Below are 24,502 nucleotides of genomic sequence, written 5' to 3' on the forward strand. Positions count from 1 at the left end.
GCTCGGCAGGAGGCCGGCGAGGCTGACCTGGTTGGCAGCTTGTGGATCAGCAGCTCAGTGGATTTCTGGTAGCAGTGGATCTCTCTCAGCGCCTCAGTGCCGGGTCTGTAACGGTGGAGCTTCTTCACACTGCCGGTAGCCGGAGTGCTCTTCTGGGCTGCTTTGGATTTGGATTTACGGGCGGTCAACTTTATTACATCGTCATTAAATTCACTATCCGGTACAACATACGGATCCACTGAACCAACTGCTACACATCGATCACAATAAACAGCTTCATCTCGAGGGTTTAAAGCCTCATAATGAGCTTTCATTCTCTATTTTTTTTCATGCGCCAGCCGCGTAGTAAATAAACGATGGAGACGGGAGCAGAGTCATTATCTATCAAAGTACCCACGTTTCCTGAAAGCAACATCATGTGAGGATTGATTTCTCTCCTGTCACTCACAATTCCACGCCCCTCTCAATCGAAGCCACACCCTCCCACGCTAGAACGGGGCCAAAAGTTTGAAACTGAAAAAATAAGATCTGAAAGTGAAAAAAGATCTGAAGGTGAAAAAAGAAATACGAATGAAAATAAATTATTTGATCAAAAAATTAGCTGAATCAAAAATTTATTTAAACTGAAAAATATATATCTTACACTTATTTTTATTTTGATAATACTTTTTTAAATGATTATAAAATTCAAGAACAAACACTGAATTTTCAGTTTCAAAATTTATTTTTTGTGTTTTTTATTTTCAGATTACAAAACTTTTGGCCTTGATTTAGCTCCATATTGCTCACCCAACATTAATCTGGTTGAAACCTGAACAATTTAACTCTGTGCTAAGTGAAATATAAAATCTGGTTGAAGGTGAACAATTTAATTCTGTGGAATATAAGGTGAATGTGAAAAGCAGTGCCATGAAATGTGTAATTTGTGATATGTTTTATTTATTTTTTGAAATTAATTTGAAAGAATAAATCTACCTTGTGATAGACACACCTCTCTGTTTCCTGTACCTTGCGCAGCCTTTTGTTACAAATTGGGCTTTGATTGGTCCCAGGGCCGTATCCCTGGGTGGTGTTGTCGGTCCTTCTTTCCAAAACTGAAATTAAATTCTAGTTTCTTTTTAATCAGAATAAACAAACAAATAACCCTAGCACAAGCTAGAATCAACTTCGCCATACTTGGCATTGTCAGCAGGATGGAAATGATGTAAAGGTGTGATCACTTCTGTAGTATTTATGAACTCTGACTTTTGTTTTGTACTGTTTATATGTAATTTTGTTGTGGATAGGCACAGTTAGACAAAGCAACGGTATTCTTTTTTAGGACCCAAACTTGAGGTTGGTACAATTTTTATTTTTTTTTCTCCCTTGGCATAGAGGTCGTGGTGTGTGTACTTGAAGAGCGGGTGATTGTTATGCCACATGATCGTAAGTGTCCTCTGTTCAGTGGTAGAACTGGTATAACCTTGGATGAATGGACGGAGGAAGTCCAAGCTTGTATGCGTGCACGTCACCTTGCTACCAGGGATGAGGCGTTATTCATGTTCAATCATTTGGAAGGTGAGGCTAAGAGTGAGGTAAAGTTCCGTCCCCTAGAGGATCGGGAGGACCCGGCTTGGATTTTGCAGATTCTTCTGGAACTGTATGGCTGTATGCAGCCATATGTCACTTTAAAGCAAGCTTTTTTCTCCAGACAATAACAAGATGGAGCAACTTTACAAGAGTTTTCATTGGGTCTAATGTCACTTATGGGGAAGGTCGAACAGAGTACTCCTGGTGGTGTGCCAAATGCTGCAGTTCTCCTACGGGATCAGTTTGTTGAGCATGTACATGACAGCGCTCTGTGTAGGGAGTTAAAGTGGTTTGTCCGCAGAAGTCCAACTGCTACCCTACTGCAGGTACGTACAGAGGCCCTCGTGTGAGAAAGGGAGGGGCTTCCTACTGTTCACCGGAGCTTTTAAAGTGCGCAGGGCACGCTCATAGAGACATACCACCTGGAGTGGGCTTGTGGTGGCAGCGTGCTGCGGGTTCTGTGCCGATTTGTTTGGGCACATTTGTGTTGGACTCTGAGGGTTCCAGGCGTTCTTACAGGGCAGTAGCCTGGCTGGGGTGTGTGTGTTGTGTGTTTGCTTCCTGGTTTTTGGGAGTGCGTGCTGTTAGCCACGCGTCGTGGGCTCGGGGCTCTCTTCTGTGAGCCTGAGTTATTGTGGGCTCTCTCCCCCTACTCCTTCTGCTGTCTGCGGGTGTGTGTGCCTACACTGGCAGGCACAAGGAACCATGGTGTGCGGAGTGTACATTTGAGTCTCCACCTCCTATTAAATGGCTGCTGCTTTGTTCACATTTTCGTTGGCCGTCAACAGCTGTGTACATTGCTTTGCAGAGGGTGCCCCCTGCTGGTGCGGTTGGTTCACTACACAGGATTGACTTCACCTGATGTGATTAATATGGTGGGGTGAGGGGTTTATTCCTCCTTGGCCGAGTTTTGCCTAATTTTATGCATGTTTTGGTTGCTTCTTTTGTTGGTTTGTTGTTTACGTTGTTTTGGTTTGCAGTGTTTTTTTGTATTTCATTTGTTTGTTTGTTTTCATTCGTGCCTGAGTTGGGCCCTTGCTCATCCAACATTAATCTGGTTGAAGGTGAGCAATTTAATTCTGTGCAATATAATGTGAATGTGAAAAGCAGTGCCATGAAATGTGTAATTTGTGATATGTTTTATTTCTATTTTTTAATTAATTTGAAAGAATAAATCTACTTTGTGATAGACACACCTCTCTGTTTCCCGTACCTTGTGCAGCCTTTTGTTACAAATTGGACTTTGATTGGTCCGAGGGCCGTATCCCTGGGTGGTGTTGTTGGTCTTTCTTTCCAAAATTGAAATTAAATTATAGTTTCTTTTTAATCAGAATAAACAAACAAATAACCCTAGCCGAAGCTAGACTTCACTTCTCCACACTTGTAAAAAAATAAAAATCACATCAGAAATTTGTCCAGCTTTTCATTCTAACGTCTTGCTAACAGCCTCCAGATGGCTTACAGTGCAGTGGATTTGTTGTGTGTGTGTAGTGTCTGTGTACGTGTGTGTGTCTGTGTGCAGAGTGCAATGGTACCAAACGTATGGAACCAAATTTGCACTCAAAGTAGAATGCAACATAAATGGGATGAATAATCCATGGCATGTGACATACAAAGCACCAATCACATGACAAGGATCCACTCAGCCATTATATAAACAAAGAATATGCATGTTTCTTTCCCAGCAATGTACTTCTTCATCTCATCAGCTGCAAACAGTCACACGGCGGCAGATCTGTTGAACTCAGACTAAAAAGTGTTGGGAGTGTATGGCCTGGGCACCAACAATGAACAGGAAATGCAGATGATAGAGTACGTAGTTGTATTCACACACATTAACAGTGTTGTATAGTAACGAAGTAAAAATACTTCACTACTGTACTTAAGTACGTTTTGGGAGACTTTGTACTTTACTTGAGTTTTTTTTAATTCAGCTTACTTTCACTTTTACTTCACTACATTTCCGACCTTAATTGCATACTTCTACGCCAATACATTTTCTATGGGCCATGCCATTACTCATTACAAAAAAAAAACCACACGCACACGAAAAAAGTCTTGTATTCACCCAGAGACACCGCTGATTACTAGTGACTGCAACGAGGTCAGGCCGATTTGTCATGAGGCATGGCCGGTAGGCTTTTTTGCAGTTGCGCACTTGGGGGGTGTTTGTCAGGAAAATGATCATTTCTCTACATTGATTACAGACCTGCAGTGGGTCTGTAATCAACTTTTCTGCAGTGCGGCTTTGCTTTGAACCTTGAACCAATCGAAGCAGTGATTCGCAGGTCGAAGCAGTGCTTCGATCTATGATTCGTGGATTTTATTTCGCTTTATCCTAATTTTTTTTCCTGCTAAAACCCTGAAGAGCATATGTCTGTGAGTAATAGTTAATGTTTTTATGTCAAACTGACCTGTTATGGTCTTCTGAAACAGTTGATAGATGTATTTTATAACTTAAAAACGGGACCGATGCTAAAGCGTTAGCATGTCTATGGCGTTTTCAATGTTAAAGGTAGCATTAAGCTGTTCGCATCAGCACGTTTGTGTTGATTTGTGTTCGTTGTTGTAAAAGAGTCAAATTGTAATTTTTTAAATTTATTTTTATTCATGTATTATAGCAACAACAATAATAGTCTACATAATAGACAATAATAGTCAATAATAATAGACTAATAATGTTACAATTTTAGAGAAAGAGACAAAAAGAACCTAATGAAACAAAACACAACAGAAAAGATGTAACAATGAAAATAAATAAATACATGTAGAAATAAATAACTGTTTCCTGTGAACACCTAGTGAGTAGCCTACTCTCGTTTAGGTTTTAAAACCTTGATTCTGAAGTGTTTTTGTGTGATGTGCACAATTTTCAGTATTTTGACTAATACTACCAGTCATTTACAAGCCAAGATAAACTTTTCTAAAAAAAAAAAAAAAAAATCAGTCCGTTTTTGATTATTAACATTTACTTGTACTTTTACTTTCAATACTTGAGTACATTTAGTTGTATATTACTTGTCATACTTAAGTACAATAAATACTACATACTTTAAGACTTTTACTTGAGTAGCATGTCAGTCGGTTACTTGAACTTCTACCCAAGTCATTTTTTGGGTGTCTGTACTTTTACTTAAGTGTTATTTTCCGGTACTTTATACAACACTGCACATTAACAGTGGGTGTGTCAGCAATTCAGAGAACAGTGGTGATGTCCATGTCATTAATTTAATGCCTTGTGCATCCACAGATCCAGGGAGCAATCATGGTTTGCTGTCTGGTCCAGGCTGTCCTGGGATTTTCTGGACTGATGGGACTTATTGTGAAATATATTGGTCCATTAGCCATTGCTCCCACCATCAGCCTCATTGGCCTGTCACTGTTTATTGAAGCTGGGAAGAAGTCTGGAAGCCACTGGGGAATAGCTGCACTGTGAGTATTCATGCATTCATTCTGTCATTCAAAAGCCTCCTCCACACTTTCAATGAACACCATCGTTCATCTTACAGCGCTCAAGGTGCTATGTCAGCAAAGAGAATTTTGTTGATGCATCCATCCATAGTTAACTTAATTTTGCAAGGACATTTACGATTGTTGTTGCCTGTTCTTTACTTCCAGTGGAAATTTGTAGTTAATGAAGATCTTTTTTGTTGTTGTTGTTGTTGTATCTTTGTTTGTTCATCATAATTAAACTGTGCCCCAGCACTAATATAAGATAATTCTTTAATAGCCTCACAATGGAGAAATTTACAATGCTACAGCAGCACAGGGGCAGTCACAGAACAACAGTGTAAATATGCACAATAAGATAAAAGAAAAATAACAGGGCAGCGCAGTCTCGTTTGAACCCTGTGTGATATCACTGGATTTTACCACTTATGGCTCCCTTTGTGCAATATATACACAGCATAACGTCACACTGGAAAATGGTGTACTGTTTTATTTTCGGCTGCAATCACTGAAGCAGTTGTGAAAAGTGCAGTTTTTTCGGTTCCCAGTGGAGAAGGGAATACAAGAAAATGTTAGCCTACACAGCTAGCTAGCGCTACGTTCTCTCGTCTACACAACTGCCTCAACCCGTTTGAGCTCCAGGTTATAAACAAACCGCAACACATGTCCAATTTCTACCGCATCGTCACTTTTTCTTTGCATTTTCATTTGTTTGCTTGTAATTTGCCCAAAAACTTACAGAAAATACCATGTTTCTGTCCCCGGAAGTAGAGAAATTACATCATATGCATCATATTTTATTATGATCATGTAGTATTTGTCACAGTTTGTAATTGGACCCAAAAGCAGACTCAAATCCGAAACCGGTTTCAAAGTATTTATTCAATTTAACTGGAGACTGAGGAGCAGGTACCAAGGTGGGAGTGTAAGCGGGCAGGTGCACTAGTAAGTAGCAGGCAGGTGAACAGGAAGGTAGCAGGCTGGCAACAGGGTAGTAGTAGGCAGGTAAACAGGTAAGTAGTAAGCAGACAAACCGGTGAGTAGCAGGCTAGCAAACAGATGAGTAGCAGGCAGGCGGGTTTTCATTGAGTATCAGAAACAACAAACTGGCAAGTTGTGAAGGGCTGCACTGCATCTTAAAATGGAGGCTGATTGGAGATGATTGCCAGCTGTGCTACAGGAGGCTGGTAGATCCGCCCAGGTAGGTGGAGACAAGCCAACACAGGAAGGGAGGGGGAGAGGAGGTTGAGGAGTGTGACAGTATTATTGCAAATGGCTGAAAAATTGTTACTATAATGATATTAATGATTTGAGTGGACTACTGGGAAAAGTGCAGGTTGTTTATCTTTGTGTTGTTTTGGGGGTCGGCTCTTGAGTAGAATGTTGTAGGCTGATCGGGAAGGGCGGATGGGGGGTCACATTCGCACACCACGTTCACTCACGCACTACATACCTTCTGTCTTGCAAGAATAAATTGCATATATGGGTATTAATGTTTATAAATGGTTCTGCCAGTGTGGCACTTACCATTACTATATATGCAGACAGGGAAAAAAAAAAGAAAAAAAAAAAAAAGAAACAGTCTGTCATCCGAATTAAGGCAAAGGGAGTGTGGGGGTCCACAACAGCACGTGGCCACACAGCCAAGCATGGGTGGCAATGGTGAGCTGCTGCAGCTAAAGCTGCGGTGCCTCCTGGAGGGGGAAGGGAGTGGCGTGAGCAGGGGCCAGGATGGGGGAGGGGGTGGGACAGAAACACAAACGAGGGATAGCGGTGGAGGCGTGCCTCATCTGTGCAGCCAAGTTTATATCAGTCTCTGTCCATGTGTGAGTGGCCTTGACGACAGCCATAGAAGACTGTAAGGGAGGGGAAGATGAAGAGGGACATGAATATCTTCACCAAGCCTGTTGAATCCTTCAGCGGAAAACAGCGCGGCATTTCAACCTTTAGTAGCTGATAAGGCTGCCATGTTTTGGTTTAAGCAGAGAGACAAAATTCCACTACAGTCTCTCTTTAGCCATCCAGATCCAATTGTGAATTTTGAACTGGTCTTCAACATCAATTCCTTTGCAGGGCAGACACCTGCTCCAAGATGGTTTCCAACTTGCAAAAGTTAATGCAGTCTGAGATTGTCCACCTTTCCCACATCGTTAATCATAACGGACAGATATGGGGTTGTGGTAGTGTGGCAGCTATCTTGCCAATTTTCCGGTAGGTCCGGGCAGCGTCTACCATAAAGACAATTAAGAATAAATAAATCCTTGACGTCTTCCATGGAAAGTGGTGCCAAGCACGTGAAGCGCTATTTCTCCCACCCGTCGAGAACATAGCCCGCAGGATAGGTTCCATCTGGGCACACAGGGTCCCCTAGCCCTGATTTCCTTGTTGAAATAATGGTGTCAATAGCATTGAGAGACCAGCTAGTCAATTCCATGGTTATTCCAAATATAGTTCAAAGAATTCACAGTCTGGTGAAGTTGGGACTTTGAAGGTTGGGGCAGAGATAGAGAAAAAATACAGAACGAGAGGAGAGAGGAGGAGATGTGACCGCCCTCGCTGGAGTCCCAAGCAGCAGCTGCAGCTGTTGGGTTTAGCTTCCTCGTATCATGCAAGCATTTTTACAAGATATTATTGGAGCTGTGCAATAGCGCAAAGCAGAAAAATTTATGGATCGTACAAAAAATGCACACTAGTCATCACACCGGTGAAATGGGACAAATAATGAAATGTCACATGACAGTGAATCCAACAACCAAATGACAAGGATGCATTTAGGTGCTATATAAAATTGTAATAGTTTATGTGTGCCCATCTGTTTAAAAAAAAAAAACAACACAGAAAGAGGTGAGCGGGGTTCCACTGAACCTGGCAGGAATACTCCTTTTGGAGCACTTTTGGAGCAGATTGGCAAAAGGTCAATTCATGTTAATCAAAAATAAAGTTCCAAAACACATTTTCCAGGATATCACCACAGCCAATAAGAGTAGAGAGACCATGTAAAGCTTAGACCATTCAGTAAATCAGTTACAATCAAATGGTGTGATTGACCTTATGAAAATATCACAAAGATGATTTAAAATAAAAATTGATATTTTTTATTTTAAATCAAAAGATTAAAAAAATCACTTAATTCATTGGATACCTTAATTACACTGTTTTCCAGGTATTTGTAGGTATAAAAATAAAAATAAATATGATAAAATATGATATGATAAAAAAAATAAAAATATGAAGACACATTCTTGAACTCATTCTTCAGAAGGTTAAAGCAAAAAGAGAAACACATTTTGGATGGAATGGAAAGATTTTAATTTAAAAACAAAGAAGAGATTTGGCTCATCTCAGCTGCTCTTCTGCATACAGTGCAGTCAGAAAGTGTGGTGCTTCATGTTTTCCGCATTTTAAGTTACAACTTTATTGTAAAATGGAGAAAATTATTTTTTTCCCCTCAAATTTCTACTCCAAACACTCCATAATGACAACATGAAAAAACAAACAGTATTCACACTATTTGCTCACTACTTTGTTGATGCACTTTTGGCAGAAATGACAGCTTAAAGTCTTCTTGAATATGATGCCACAAGCTTGGTGCACCTATCTTTGGGCAGTTTTGTCCATTCCTCTTTGGAGCACCTCTCAAGCTCCAGCAAGTTGGATAGGGAGCGTTGGTGCACAGCCATTTTCAGATCTCTCCAGAGATGTTCAGTCAGATTCAGGCCTGGACTCTGGCTGGGCCACTCAAGGACATTCACCGAATTGCCCTGAAGACACTTCGTTGATATCTTGGCTGTGTGCTTTGTGCCATTGTCCTGCTGAAAGATGAACTGTCACCCCAGTCTGAGGTCAAGAGCGCTCTAGAGCAGGTTTTCATCCAGGATGTCTCTGTACATTGCTGCGTTCATCTTTCCCTCAATCCTGACTAGTCTCCCAGTTCCTGTCACTGAAAAACATCGCCACAGCATGATGCTGCCACCACCATGCTTCACTGTCAGGATGGTGCCTGATTTCATCCAAACATGGCATCTCGCATTCACGCCAAAGAGTTCAATCTTTGTCTCATCAGACCAGAGAATTTTGTTTCTCATGGTCTGAGAGTCCTTCCGGTGACTTGGGGCAAACTCAAGGTGGGCTGCCATGTGCCTTTTACAAAGGAGTCACTTCCATCTGGCCACTCTACCACACAGGCCTGATTAGTGGATTGCTGCAGAGATGGTTATTCTTCTGGATGGTTCTCCTCTCTCCACAGAGATCAGAAATTTCACTTAAATATATCATATAGCAGACGAACACACTGATATTTGAGAAGTGAAATGAAGTTTCTTGTATTTACAGAAAGTGTGCAATAATTATTTAAAGAAAATTGGGCAGGTGTATAAATTTGGGCACCCTTTTTTTTATTCTTCTCTACAAGAGTCAAGACGGAAGTCAAACTACCAGAGCAAGAATTTTAGCTAAGGAAGCTTCTGCGATTTGAAGTGAAACGTCCTCACGTCAAGCAACCCAGTCCAGTCGAAGATTCAAGCTTCTCTACTATGGAAACCACCTGGACAACTGAGAGCCTACACAGAATCTTTGGGCACCCTTGTCATTTTATTGATTTGAATACATTAAGCAATAATTATTGGAACACAAAATTGGTTTGGTAAGCTCATTGACCCTTGACCTCCTTACACAAGTGAATCCAATCATGAGAACGGGTATTTAAGGTGGCCATTTGCAAATGTTTCCCCTGTTTGCATCTTTTCTAATGAGTGGCAACATGGGAGCCTCTAAACATCTCTCAAATGACCTGAAAACAAAGATTGTTCAACCTCATGGTTTTGGGGAAGGATACAGAAAGCTATCTCAGAGATTTCTGCTGTCAGTTTCCACTGTGAGGCACATAGTGAGGAAATGGATGACCGCAGGCACAGTACTAGTTAAGGCCCGAAGTGGCAGGCCAAGAAAAATCTTAGATAAGCTGAAGTGAAGGATGGTGAGAACAGCCATAGTCAACCCACAGACCTGCTCCACAGACCTACAACATGATACTGTATGTTAGTTTACATTAACACTCTGTGTCACAGTATTAGAGTGTCTGATCAGCTCTCTGAGGCTCAGATTAAAGATACTGTATGTTAGTTTACATTTACACTCTGTGTCACGGTGTTAAAGTGTCTGATCAGCTCTCTGAGCTCAGTTTAAAGATACTACTATATATTAGTTTACATTTACACAGTGTATTTGTGCTACTGCATGTGTTGGCCAAGTGAAACTGTATGTTGCGCTTCCTACTTTTATACTCATACAGCCGAGTGTACCTTAGCATTTCATTCTTTATTTTAAATTTGCATAACCCCTCCATATATGTAACAGTATTTGATTGAACTGGTCTTCTGTTGTAACACACAGACCTGCAGGTGACAACGTAGTATCTCATTATATGTATGGCTCTGATCCCAACAACAAATCCACTGCCAGACCCTGTCTGATTTTCTCAGTGGCTCATCTTTATCAAGTAAATCTCTTTCACACAACACTGACATAAAAATTTTTTTTTACTTAACTGAAGCCACCCATTTGTCATTCTTCCCTGATTCACACACTATTTCAGACCTAGCACTTTTTAAAAAATCAAATCTCAAGATTTATTTATTTAAAATGTCTTTTAATACCTAGTGGTGCTTTGACATGTTTGCTTTAATGTGGCTTTTTTATTTCATTGTATGATTTTTATTTCATTTTTTGTTTGCTCCAGATCCACAAAGCACATGTGGACTGGTTGGGCGAACTCCCATGAACCCTCGAGCACCCAATGGAGAGTGTAGAGCTGGTCCAGTGTGCCGCGACCAGGACGAAAACCACACTGCTCCTCCTGAATCCGAGGTTCGACTATCGGTCGAATTCTCCTCTCCAGCACCCTGGAATAGACCTTACCAGGGAGGCTGAGGAGTGTGAGCCCCCTGTAGTTGGAACACACCCTCCGGTCCCCCTTCTTAAACAGAGGGACCACCACCCGGAGAAGGCATTTGACCATGTCCCTCAAGGCGCCCTGTGGGGGGGGGTGCTCCGGGGTATGGTGTCCGGGGTCCTTTGCTAAGGGCTATCCGGTCCCTTTATGACCGCAGCAGGAGCTTGGTTCGCATTGCCGGTAGTAAGTCAAAACTGTTTCCAGTGCACGTTGGCCTCCACCAGGGCTGCACTTTGTCACCGGTTCTGTTCATTACCTTTATGGACAGAATTTCTAGGTGCAGTCAGGGTGTAGAGGGGGTCCGATTTGGGAACCACAGAATCTCATCTCGGCTGTTTGCGGATGATGTGGTCCTGTTGGCTTCGTCAAACCAGGACCTTCAGCATGCACTGGGGCGGTTTGCAGCCCAGTGTGACGCGTCCGGGATGAAGATCACCACCTCCAAATCCGAGGCCATGAAAAAGGTGCCTTGCCCTCTTCAGGTCGGTGGGGTGTCCTTGCCTCAGGTGGAGGAGTTTAAGTATCTCGGGGTCTTGTTCACGAGTGAGGGACGGATGGAACGTGAGATCGATAGATGGAACGGTGCAGCATCTGCAGTGATGCGGTCGCTGTATCGGACCGTCGTGGTGAAGAGAGAGCTGAGCAGGGGGGCAAAGCTCTCGATTTACTGATCGATCTACGTTCCAACCCTCACCTATGGTCATGAGATTTGGCTCTTGACCGAAAGAACAAGATCGCGAGTACAAGTGGCCGAGATGAGTTTCCTCTGCAGGGTGGCTGGGTGCTCCCTTAGAGATAGGGTGAGGAGCTCTGTCACTCGGTAGGAGCTCAGTGTCGAGCCGCTGCTCCTCCACATCGAAAGGAGCCAGCTGAGGTGGCTCGGGCATCTTTTTCGGATGCCCCCTGGACGCCTCGCTGGAGAGGTGTTCCGGGCACGTCCCATCGGGAGGAGGCCCCGGGGAAGACCCAGATCAAGCTGTAGGGACTACATCTCTCAGCTGGCTTGGGAACGCCTCGGGGTTCCCCCGGAGGAGCTCGGGGAGGTGTGTGTGGATCGGGAGGTCTGGGCGGCTTTGCTTGAGCGGCTGCCCCGCGACCTGACCTCGGATAAGCGGAAGAAAATGGATGGATGGATGGATGGATGGATGGATGGATGGATGGATGGATGGATGGATGGATGGATGGATGTTTGTTTGCTTTTATTCCCATGAATTTTATTTCTTGACTTTACTGTAAATCACTTTAGTCACCATTTGGTTGCTGTTAATGGGTATATAAATAAATGTTGACAGAATGGTTTATCGATTGATTTAACAATATCCACCTCAATGTTGAGATAATTTTCTTCTGCTGCCCCGAGTAAGTAATATTTTCTTGTGTCAGTTGAAGTAAATACATTAATTTTATTTGAATCATAGCTGCATGTCATATTTGAAGCTGACCACTGTGATTCTTTTCTGTAAGGGCCCTGTCCCACTGGGGAGAGGATTAATTGCGCATGAATTGAGTATACAAATTATGGGCATTTGTTGTCCTCCAACAAAAATGGCCAAAAATGACAAATATCCCAGTATGAATTATGGATATATTAATAATATATAGCGAATATATGATGAACAATCACGGTTGTATAACGCATATAGTGAGGAAACGGATCCGACGCATTGGGATTATCACGGCAGTATTACGGGTGTATTATGAATGCATCGCACACGTGTTTGCACGTGCACGCCATCTGCATTGCGCTCATAAAAGAAGCGCATTCTGGCCGTCGGCATCACTATTCACACCAACAATACAGCCTCTGGAACAATTGCTGGGCTTGGACAAGTTGATTGGATTAAAGAAGCAGTGAACAGGGCGTGTGGTGACGTCAGCGGATCGCCTCAGAGCGCAGCTCATCTGAACGATTATAATAAGTTAAATCTGGTATAAACATAGGAATAAATACTGTAACAGCTGCAGACAAGAAGGAAAAAACACGCAACTTTTTTAACAAGCCTTGACAATGTAAACAAGTCAAATAATTACCTTTTTAGACAGCTAAAAAATCCTTTCTGCAGCTTCCTCTGTGATTCAGGAGGTGATTAGAGCAGTTTTCAACAGCCAATTTACAGAATAAAATGATTAATCTGCCACGAAATAATTATTTTATATAGGCAGCGTCCAGCGCAGAGCGCGTGGCAGCCGGTAGAACAAAGAACAGCGTCCAGCTGTGATTACAGCACACCTGATTTGCATCCGCCGCAAATCAAATGCAAAGCAGATGTAATTAAAACGCTTTATTCGTGGCCAATCTGTATGCAGTCGTTACAACTTATTTTAGTTTGTGATGTGGACATGATAGGCACACAAAATATCTGTTTTACACACTGTCCCAGTCCACTGCCATGCCGCAAATCCCTGTCAGTTGAGGATATCAGCAGATGACGGCGAATATACAGCGCATAGATTGAGTATGTATATGTATGTATTGTGTATGTATGGAGTATGTAAGGCGGATGTCATCCGCAGCCAAAATTTTGTGCAGCTTAAAGATCCTGGTAATGGAAAAAAGTGCCTCTGCAGATAATTGCGGATGTGTGCGGGTGTCGCCCGACTCATACAAGCATGTTTCACACATATTGCGGATGTTAAGCAAATATGAGCCAATTTTGTGTGCAATCCATACGCAAATCCTCCTAAATGCCAGTGGGACTGGGCCCTAACATACAAGAAAACCTCCATTATTGCCATTCATTTGTCTAAATATTCTGGATAATGTTCCCACTCAAATGTAATATTCTCAGAAGTCGTCCACAGAATTTGCATAAATTGCACACAAATTTTCATGTGCAGCATACCAACTGCATGAAAACACATTTTCACTTGCGTGCATGATTGTGATGAATGAAAGCATGCCATACCTAACTACAATTATACTAATAGCTACAAACAAGTGCTGAACCTCTGTTAAACTATGCCCTTTTTTGTGTTTTCCCACAGCACAGTCTTTCTGATCCTGCTGTTCTCTCAGTACCTGAGAAAGGTCAACGTTCCAATGATCACTTACAAGGACAAGAAGTGGAAGGTTTTCCGGTATCCACTGTTCAGGCTTTTCTCAGTGAGTTGCTAACATTCTGCAGGATGTATACTTGGGGAGTTTACCCCATAAGACAGTATTTAATCTCCATGGTGTGCTTCAAAAATTCCAACAATAAAAAAATAACATTTAAAAAAGATGATGATGATAATATAAGTGATTTTCCTGCCAAAAAGTCATCAGCATGGTGCACCTTAGGATTAGATGTTGTGAAAGACCGAGAAATCTAAAACTACCTGGTATTGATCATTCAGAAAAGAGAATGAAGGTTGTCCAGTCATGAACTTTTGCTGTCTTATCAAAAGGATTAATTACTGTTATTCATAAGGATGAATAGCTGTGTATTTGTTCCACGAAGGAATAAAACACGGGATTACATAGCAGCAAGAAAAACACAATAGTACACAGAGTGTCTTGCAAAGATTCTTTACTTACTCATACTTGCTCCAATTACTTAAATTGAACTTTAGGTTCACAGTTTAACTGATGGGTCTTTTATGACTTTTAATATATGTTCCACAGTGATTATATAGAAACAATGTCGAGTTCAACATCAAACATGCAATCAAGCATATAAAATCAGCAGTTTATTTGTATGTTTCTCTTCTCTTGAGCAGCTGTTTGATGTTCCAAGAACAGATCCGCACATGATAAAAGCTGACCTTGCACAACTTTATTGAATTGAATTGAACTGAATTTATTAGACACCCATGCAACAAAATTTCACTCATATACAACAACAAAACTCATAAAAAAAAGTAGTCAAAGAAAAAAGACAGTAAGAAAAAATAAACAATGTACACAGTGCCTAAAGGCGTAGGCAGAAGCAGAGCTCATCAACACCTACACCCTTCCATGAAGTAAAATCAATCCAGGCATATGTGCCTGTTCATAAGCATTCAGTTCGAAACAAAATCTGAACAACAGCAGCTCATAATTACAATTAAAAGAAAGCAAATATTTCCCAAACAGCTCCCAGTACAAGCTGGTTACCACCTACATATTTCAGTAGAAAAGGTTTAAGTATAACACCTTCATACAACACAGCTCAACCACTTTCATCTAATACATATCTGGAGAATACCATTTCTTTGTATAAATATTTGAACCGGTTGATATCTGGACATCGCTTGAGTTTCTCAGGTAAATTATTCCATTTTGTTAGGACCAAAAATGGAAACACAGAAGTATTTCCTGGTTGTCCTAGTACCAGCAATTTTAAAAGTGATACAAACCCCTTAAATTATACATTCCTTCTCTGTGTAAAATATTATTGAATTTTAAATGGTAATTGCTTATTTTTCACTTTATATATCAATTGAATGAAATCATATCATTATACAAATAATAAATGTTTATGAGTTCAATGGTACAAATATTTCACCGAATTAAATATTCTTTCCATTGAAAGAATTTAAAAACATTCATTATTTGTTTTATATAACGGCTAAAATAGATCCTTGTCATTTGATATTTTATTAATTTATAAACAACAGAAAAGGGACTTACATTTTGGTGTTCCACTGCTGCTAAAGACCAAATTGTGATGTGTAGTCCAGTGATGCTGTGCACTGACTTCGGACCTCCATAAAAAAAAGGAAAAAATAAAAAAGACTTTGTGTAGTTCCTCAGTGCAGCCAAAAATCATGTCAGCTTTTCAGGTGAACAGTTCTTCATGCATCCAGACGGCTTAGAGCGCAGTGGATTTTGTGTGTGTGTTTAGCAGCTCAATCAACTCATCGTGTCGTTGTCCCCCGTGCGCGTGCACACACGCAACTGGGTCGGCGTTTGTGTGCGCGTGTATGACCAAAAAAAGACTGTACACCCTCAGTGCAGCGAAAAAAAATCACGTCAGAAATTAGTCAAGCTTTTCATTCTTTCATCCTGCTAACAGCCTCCAGACAGCACAGTGGATTTGTTTTGTGTGTGTGTGTGTGTGTGTGTGTGTGTGTGTGTGTGTGTGTGTGTGTGTGTGTGTGTGTGTGTGTGTGTGTGTGTGTGTGTGTATGTGTATATGTGTATATGTGTTACAATTAGCAGCGTCAGTTAGCTCAATCAAATCATCGTGTCGTTGTCCCCCGCACACACTCACGCATCCTGGTCGGCGCTTGTGCGCGCATGTACTACCAAAAAAAGACTTTGTACATCGTCAGTGCCGTGAAAAAAAAAATCACATCAGAAATTTGTCCAGCCTTTCATCCCAACTTCCTGCCAACAGCCTCCAGACAGCACAGTGGATTTTTTTTTTTGTGTGTGTGTGGGCGTGTGCTCGCATGTGGGGGCGCACGCGCGTGCATGAGCACGTGTATGTGTGCGCGAGCACGAGGACGCGTGCGTGCAGAGTGCAATGGTACCAAACGTATGGAACCAAATTTGCACTCTTAATGGAACCAAGCTGCACTCTAAATGCAATGCAACACAAATGGGATGAATTAATCCATGTCATGTGACATACAAAGCACCAATCAAAAGACAAGGATCCACTCAGCCGTTATATAAAAATTTTTAATGTCTTCAATTTAATGAACAATGGACTGGTATGATCCCAATACCCTGCATTGTGAATTATTCTTAATGCTCTTTTTTGAAGGATGAGTAATGGTTGCACTGTAGTTTTATAGTTATTGCTCAGACTTCAGCACAGTACATCAAGTAAGGTGCAGTCAATGCACAATACAGTGTGTGTAGTGATTTGCCATCAAGAATGTGCTTTGCCTTATTTAATACTGCAATACTTTTGGATGTTTTCTTTTGAATATGTTGAACATGAGCTTTCCAGTTAATTCTATCATCAATAATCACACCTAACAACTTATTCTCTTTGACACATGCTATATTTACCCCCAAGCATATTTAAGTGTATATGTACATCCTTTTTATAATTTCCAAATGACATCATTTTAGTTTTAGACAAATTTAATGACAGTTTGTTAATGTCAAACAAACTCTTCAACTTTATCATTTCAGTTCTTAAATCAAATAATAATTGTTGCAAATTCTCTCCTGAACAAAGCAAGTTCGTGTCATCAGCAAAGAGAACTACTTTAAACACATCCAAAACTTTACGTAAATCGTTGGTATATAAAATAAATAATTTTGGTCCCAGCACAGAGCCTTGGGGAACCCCGCAAATAATGTCCAGATACGAAGAACAGCAGTCCCTGAATTCAACAAACTGCTTCTGGTTTTATAAATAGTTTCCAATCCAATTTAGAGCCACTCCTCTGATCCCATAAATTTCCATCTTTTGAAATATGTTGTGATCAACTGTGTTGAAAGCCTTTCTTAGATTAATAAATAAGCATGTGGTCCCTTTGGTCCACATGTTTATTGATCTCTTCTATTACATCCAACAAAGCCAGTGCAGTGGACCTTTTCCCTCTGAACCCATATTGACTGTCATCAAGCAAGTTGTGTCGTTTAATAAATTGATCATATCTGTTATTGTCAAGTTTTTCCAATATCTTAGAACATTGTGACAATAAAGACACAGGCCTGTAGTTACTAAAAGATGTTTGTCACCAGATTTGAATAGAGGTATCACCTTTGCCACTTTCATACCATTTGGGACAATTCCAGTTTGAAATTATTTATTAAATATTTAAGTTAATGGCTTAGCAATTTTTGTAATTATTTGCTTTAGGCCATATGTACATTCCTCTATTATGTCTATTCAGATGATTAAATTCATAACCCTCCAATTCATAATTTAAATCATCAACGTCAGGAAGCCAAGTTTCCGTTATAGCAATTATACTGAGAGGTTGCCAGAACTTTTAAAATAATCTTTAATAATCCCCAAATTCTTGTTCAAATTCCTACTATTAAAATGAATTATTGAGAACTTCCCATCATTTATCAAATCAAATCAATTTTATTTATATAGCGCCAAATCACAACAAACCGTTGCCCCAAGGCGCTTTATATTGTAAGGCAAGGCCATACAATAATTACGGAAAAACCCCAACGGTCAAAACGACCCCCTGTGAGCAAGCACTTGGCAACAGTGGGAAGGAAAAACTCCCTTTTAACAGGAAGAAACCTCCAGCAGAACCAGGCTCAGGGAGGGGCAGTCTTCTGCTGTGCTATAGTACACTTACTGTATTGTTCCTCAGTATAATACTGCCAATTACTATTCACAGAAAAAAATGATTATCCGGGTCTATCTCATATTCCAAATCTTATATATGATGTTCAGTGTACTGAAAAGGTTGTAATTCCTGCGCAGAAATAAGTTCAAAATAATCATTTGTCATCATAACATAGAAAAGAAAATTTCACAACCAAAGAAAACAGTTAATTTCAGACTCACTACCTGCTGTAAACACATACATACTATGGAAATCATTACCCCCAATTGATTATACCCATGTTCCTTTGACTTTATTCCCATGTAATTCGTGTATGAATGCAGCCAGAAGTACACAACAGTGTTTAAGGCATGTTTTATAAAGGCTCAGGTTTAAAAGTTGTAAAAAGTTGTTAAATTTAGATTGTACTCATAACAGCATGTAGAAATCATAAAATATTCTGGATAAATATCAGAAATCTATGCAGCAGGTAAAAAAGATTTTGATGCAGATGCAGAGAATCCAATTCAGATATCATTAAACCCTGTGTTGTGGTTCCAAATTTCATATAAATTGGAGGGGGTGAGGATTAAAACTACAACTTTTTTGGGTGATCTGAGATGGACTGACTCCACTTCAGTATAAGACAGGTTTGGCCTGGAGTCTAGTAACTTCAGTTAATATGCAGGAAAGGGTCAATGACATTTAAACTGTTACTCACGCAAATTATTTTATGCATTTTCTAGGCTTTGTTTGGAATATGTGGTGGCTGGTTGGTGTGCTTCTTATTGACCACCTTTGAGATGCTGCCTTCAAAGTCGGATGAGTATGGATTCGCAGCCAGGACTGATCTCAGACTGGATGCTGTGAAAAACTCTCCATGGATCCACATACCTTACCCAGGTAGTACAAAATAATTCAATTAATATTTATTGAAAGTCTGTTTAGTCAAAAATGATACATTCATTTCCATGATGATATACTGTGGAAAGGACAATTTTACGAGCTGCTATACCAACATATATGCTAAAAAAAAAAAAACAAAAAAAAACTGATGGCTGGTGAAAGACTGATGGCTTGATGAATCTGTAAAATTTATGATAGCTGGGAAGTAGACCTGATCTCAAGAAAGTGTCTTTCAAGCCCGACAACCCGCCGTGAATTGGGCCACATAGTGGCCTCTCTATCCTAGTCTGTGATTGGTTGGCTGCTGAGACACTGACGTCAGCCTCATTTTGATGTGGCGCGAACGCTGCTCTACTATTAGTTGTTTAGGAGTGGGAATTCCCACTCCAAAATGGAGGCCAGTATCTGGCCCAATCTGGCCCAAAATCATGTTATACAGACATGTCATGTTGAAGAAATAACTTAAATAATTGATTTTAGAAACATAACTACTGATGATGATCATTTATTGTCATTACACTTTGACGTGCAACGAAATTATCTTCACACCCAATTACCTTAGACACCTTACCTTACCTTGCTAGTTGAACATAATAATGGCACACATCAGAATTAAAACAACCGCACATATACATTTGATATTGTTTATGTGCACTAAACTTGGAGCAGTCCGTGATCTGAATTGAGGCAAGGTGAGTGTAGGCCGCAGCAGAGTCCCGCACAGCCGGGCTTGGGAGGATGGGGGCGCTGCAGCTTGTGCCACGTGGCCTCCCGGGAGTGGCAGAGTGGAGGCCAGGGTGGGGCGTGGGCGGGTGGGGGGTGGGGACAGAAACACAAGGGTAGGGGAGGTGTATGGAGCTAAATCCAGGCCAAAAATGTTGTAATCTGAAAATAAAAAAAGATTGAAAAAATTAATTTTGAAACTGAAAATTCAATGTTTGTTCTTGAATTTTATAATCATTTAAAAAGTATTATTAAAATAAAAATAAGTGTAAGATATATATTTTTCAGTTTAAATATATGTTTGATTCAGCTCTGTAATTATTTTGATCAAATAATTTATTTTCATTCATATTTCTTTTTTTCACCTTCAGATCTTTTTTTTCACTTTCAGATCTTATTTTTTCAGTTTCAAACTTTTGGCCCGTTCTGGTGTGGGAGGGCGTGGCTTCCTTTGAGAGGGGCATGTGATTGTGAGTGACAGTAGAGCAATCAATCCTCACATGATGTTGCTTTCAGGAAACGTGGGTACTTTGATAGGTAGTGACTCTGCTCCCGTCTTCATCGTGGATTACTACGCGGCTGGTGCGTGAAAGAAAATAGAGAGAATGAAAGCTTATTATGAGGCTTCAAACCCTCGAGATAAAGCTGTTTATTGTGATCGATGTGTAGCAGTTGGTTCAGTGGATCCGTATGTTGTACCGGATAGTGAATTTAATGTCGATATAACAAAGTGTCTGGCAGTTTCACAGTGTAAACTTAATATGACCAGAACCAAGCAGACCGCCCGTAAATCCAAAGCCAAAGCTGGAAGAGCGCGCCAGCTACCGGTGGTGTGAAGAAGCCTCACTGTTACAGGCCCGGCACTGAGGCACTGAGAGAGATCCACTGCTACCAGAAATCCACCAAGCTGCTGATCCACAAGCTGCCAACCAGGTGCCTCGCTGGCCTCCTGCAGAGCATCACAGCGGAGCTCTGAAAGCGAAGGTCGGTCTTGAAGTCCTGAGCGATTTCTCTCACCAGGTGCTGGAAGGGCACCTTGTGGATCAGCAGCTCGGTGGATTTCTGGTAGCAGCAGAGTGCCGCAGTGCTGGGCCTGTAACGGCGAGGCTTCTTCACACCTCTGGTAGCCGGAGCACTCTTCTGGGTGGTTTTGGATTTGGATTTACTGGCGGTCTGCTTGGTTCTGGCCATATTAAAGCTTCCTCCAGATCTGCTGAGCCACGTCTCTCTGTGTGTCACTTAAGCCCAGGTTACACATAGACGGTTTTGTCCACGGGTAGTACGTAGACCGAAGTTCGCGGTAGTTCCGGCTGTTTTCGCGGTGGAAAGGGGCGGAGCATTTCACCGGTGTTTTGAGCGCCGTACTAGCTGCAAATACGCGGATAAAACACTGCTAAATCCGCCAAATAAAGCGAAGTTTTGACACCGTAGCATCCGGCACACGTCATGCAACGGGGGTTAATACTCAGTTCTATCCTTTACAATCGCAGGTTAAGACCGCGTGAGAACGGCGGTGTTCTGCTGCTGCCGATAATGCCCTGTGTACCGCTGGATTTATCCAGGCAAATCCTACGTTACTCCAGGAACTTTTGCTTATAGGCACTGCCCCCAGAGTATAATAGGCTGAAGCAGCTGTCAGTGCAGGGGGAGGGAGTGACAGGGAGCTCATCTCTCAGCCTTTTCTTTTCTCTCTTTTTTCCCTCCTCAACGTGTTGCTCGTTTCCACCACAGGGATACCCTCTGCTTCTGAACCAGACCTCTTGGTAAGTCCTTGCAGCTGCCAATTTTATTTTAGGAGGTATACTGGAGCTTCTCTGCAAAAATATCTGGAGCTGGACGCGAGTGAGAGACCTGCATGCAGCGCGCTAGTGTTTTTATACTGACCGCCGCCTATCGGCCGTTTGGAATGCTGTTAACCGGGAGGTGGCATTTAGAACAGCGTACTGTCTGCTAGCGCCGCCGTTTTGTCTGCCTCTGTCGCCTTTGAGGACGCCGATGTGGGCTCTATCGCCGTTTTACACGCCGTTGGTTAGGGATACAACGCTGGCCGCCAATTACCGCGGTGTAAACTGCGGCACTACAGGAAGGGGCAGGATGACACGGCGATTAAAAAGTATCAAACGCCATTGTTCGCGTTGTCTCCGTCGTCAGGCCACTTCTCCGGGAGCGCTCCCGGAATTATTCGACATGTTGAATAATTTTTTCAGACGATTCCCGGTGACGCCAGAACCAAACCATGCCTCCGTGCGCGGCGTTAAGTACGGCGTTTGATCCCTAAAACGGCCCGGAGGGGGCAAAATCTCTGCCAGGACACTTCTGGGAGAGTTTACCGTCTATGTGCTTTAGAAAGCTTGTAACACTCTGCTGCTTGATGCACAATAACTGCTGGCAGCCTGTAAAATGAGTGACCTGCCTCATTTTCATGCGGCAATGCTGCGCTGCATTCACGGTCTTGTGTGGATTTGGGACACATCGGTTTTTTAGGTATAGGTGTTAAATTTTACAATCTTGCATATTTTCAAGTTTTTAAACATCAAAAATGACCAAGAGTGGTTGAGAATTACTTGTAATAGATATCTTTGTCCTGAGCATCACTTTATTTACAGGTATCAAGACAATACAGTGGAGAGAAAGTGTTAAGTCATTATCTATCAAAGTACCCACGTTTCCTGAAAGCAACATCATGTGAGGACTGATTGCTCTGCTGTCACTCACAATTCCACGCCCCTCTCAATCGAAGCCATGCCCTCCCATGCCAGAATGGGGCCAAAAGTTTGAAACTGAAAAAATAAGATCTGAAATTGAAAAAAAGAAATATGAATGAAAATAAATTATTACAGATAAATTACAAAATAATTACAGAGCTGAATCAAAAATTTATTTAAACTGAAAAATATATATCTTACACTTATTTTTATTTTGATAATACATTTTAAATGATTATCAAATTCAAGAGCAAACATTGAATTTTCAGTTTCAAAATTTATTTTCTCAATCTTTTTTATTTTCAGATTACAAAACATTTGGCCTGGATTTAGCTCCATAGAGGTGGGGGTGGGGTAGGCGTGTGTCATGTGTGCAAATGAGTTCATATCAGTCTCTGTCCATGTGTGCATAAAGTCTGGAGTTGCCTTGACAACAGCGGACTGTAAGGGAGGACAGATAAGAGGAGAGCCGAATGCTTCACCAAGGCCATTGAAAATCCTTCTGGAGGAAAACAAGCGGGGCGTTTTGACCTTTGGTAGCTGATGAGGCTGCCATGTTTTGTTTTAGGCTGAGAGACACAGAAATTCCATTCGTGGGTCCTCTGACCGTCAAAATCCAATTCATGAATATTCCCCAGTCTCCAACATCTTCCTTTGCAAGGCAGATATTTGCTCCGAGATGTTTTCCAACTTGTGTTTGAGTTCAAAAAGTTAATGCGGTCTGAGATTGTACCACCTTGCCCACTTCATTTATCATGATGGACAGATGTGGGGTGGTGGTTCTGGTAGCAGCCGTCTTGCCAATTTTCCAGTAGGTCAGGGCAGCGCATAACCCAATCAGCCCTAGCCCTCCTACCATAAAAGCAAATAAGAATAAATCTTCAACATTTTCCATGGAGAGCGGTGCCAAGAACGCACCATGCCACTTCTTCCAGGCGTCGAGAGCATAGCCTGTAGGATAGGTTCCATCTGGGCATGCAGGGTCCCCCAGCCCTGATTTCCTTGTTGAAATAATGGTGTCAATAACATTGAGAGACCAACTCATCAATTCCATGATTATTCCAAATATAACTTGAAGAATTCACAGTCTGGTGAAGTTGGGACTTTTGAAGGTTGGAGCAGAGATAGCAAAACACAGAGGAGAGGAGAGAGGAGGAGATGGGACCACCCTCGCCGAAGTCCCAAGCAGACAAAAAATGCAGATACTGGTCAAAGAGACATCAGTAAATAGGGTCAGAAATCTTGGTTGTCAGCACATTTTTGGTGACTGTAATGCTCACACATTTATATCATATGAACAGAAAGGAAAAATAGACTAGCTCTTCCAGACATGACTAAGAACAAGTGCAGTACCCATAGGAAGTTTGTATTCTGAAAGAAAATTGGGTGCTAAAAAAATTAAGTAAAAAAGACCATCACCAGATCAATGCCGCATAATAATGCCAGATACCACCACCAAACCACTTGAATTCTAAATAAAGTGTTGTGAAATGCTATCACCAGAATGCAGTGCTTTCAATTTTTTTTAATTTTAATTTAACCTTTATTAACCTTTTGCAAGGGAGACCTGGACAATTCTAAAGTTTCCAATTCATTAAACCTGCATGTCTTTAAATGTAGGAAGAAACATGGGGAGAACATGCAAACTCCATGCAGAAAAGCCATTGGTGGGAATAAAACCCATGACATTCTTGCTGTGAGGCATCAGTGCTAACTACTAAGCCACCATGCTGACAAATGCCACCACTTGTAATATAAATAATAATAAAAATCATAACCAATGATGTACCAACCAATGTAATGCCTGGAAGAAGTTTCTGTAGGAAGTATTTTAGCCATAAGGTCAAGTGAGAGGGGAAGTGTTACCTTTTTAAATACTTGAAACACACTGGACTCATGGAGAGGATTTAGTACTGCTATAATGGACTGATGCAGAAGGTGACAGCAATACAACAATAAGGATGCTGGCTACCATTAAACGCCACAGAAGAAGAGGGGTTCATTTGTTTTTCTCCACAGGTGTTAAGGTTAGAGGTCTGGACTGAAC

At 41.4% G+C, this 24,502-nt stretch overlaps 1 protein-coding gene across 1 annotated transcript in view; it reads left to right on the forward strand.

The window, feature by feature from the left end:
• The first annotated feature begins 1,745 nt into the window (after window positions 1-1,745).
• Window positions 1,746-24,502, forward strand: part of LOC117515505 (solute carrier family 23 member 1-like) — a 143,118-nt gene continuing 120,361 nt past the window's right edge. Inside the window, exons 1-4 of the mRNA XM_034176081.1 lie at window positions 1,746-1,895; window positions 4,820-5,001; window positions 13,955-14,072; window positions 18,868-19,024. Of these exons, the coding sequence (XP_034031972.1) occupies window positions 1,746-1,895; window positions 4,820-5,001; window positions 13,955-14,072; window positions 18,868-19,024 (607 nt within the window). The remainder of the gene's footprint in view (window positions 1,896-4,819; window positions 5,002-13,954; window positions 14,073-18,867; window positions 19,025-24,502) is intronic.

Source organism: Thalassophryne amazonica, chromosome 8, assembly GCF_902500255.1.
Source record: "Thalassophryne amazonica chromosome 8, fThaAma1.1, whole genome shotgun sequence".
NCBI classification, from domain to species: Eukaryota; Metazoa; Chordata; class Actinopteri; order Batrachoidiformes; family Batrachoididae; genus Thalassophryne; species Thalassophryne amazonica.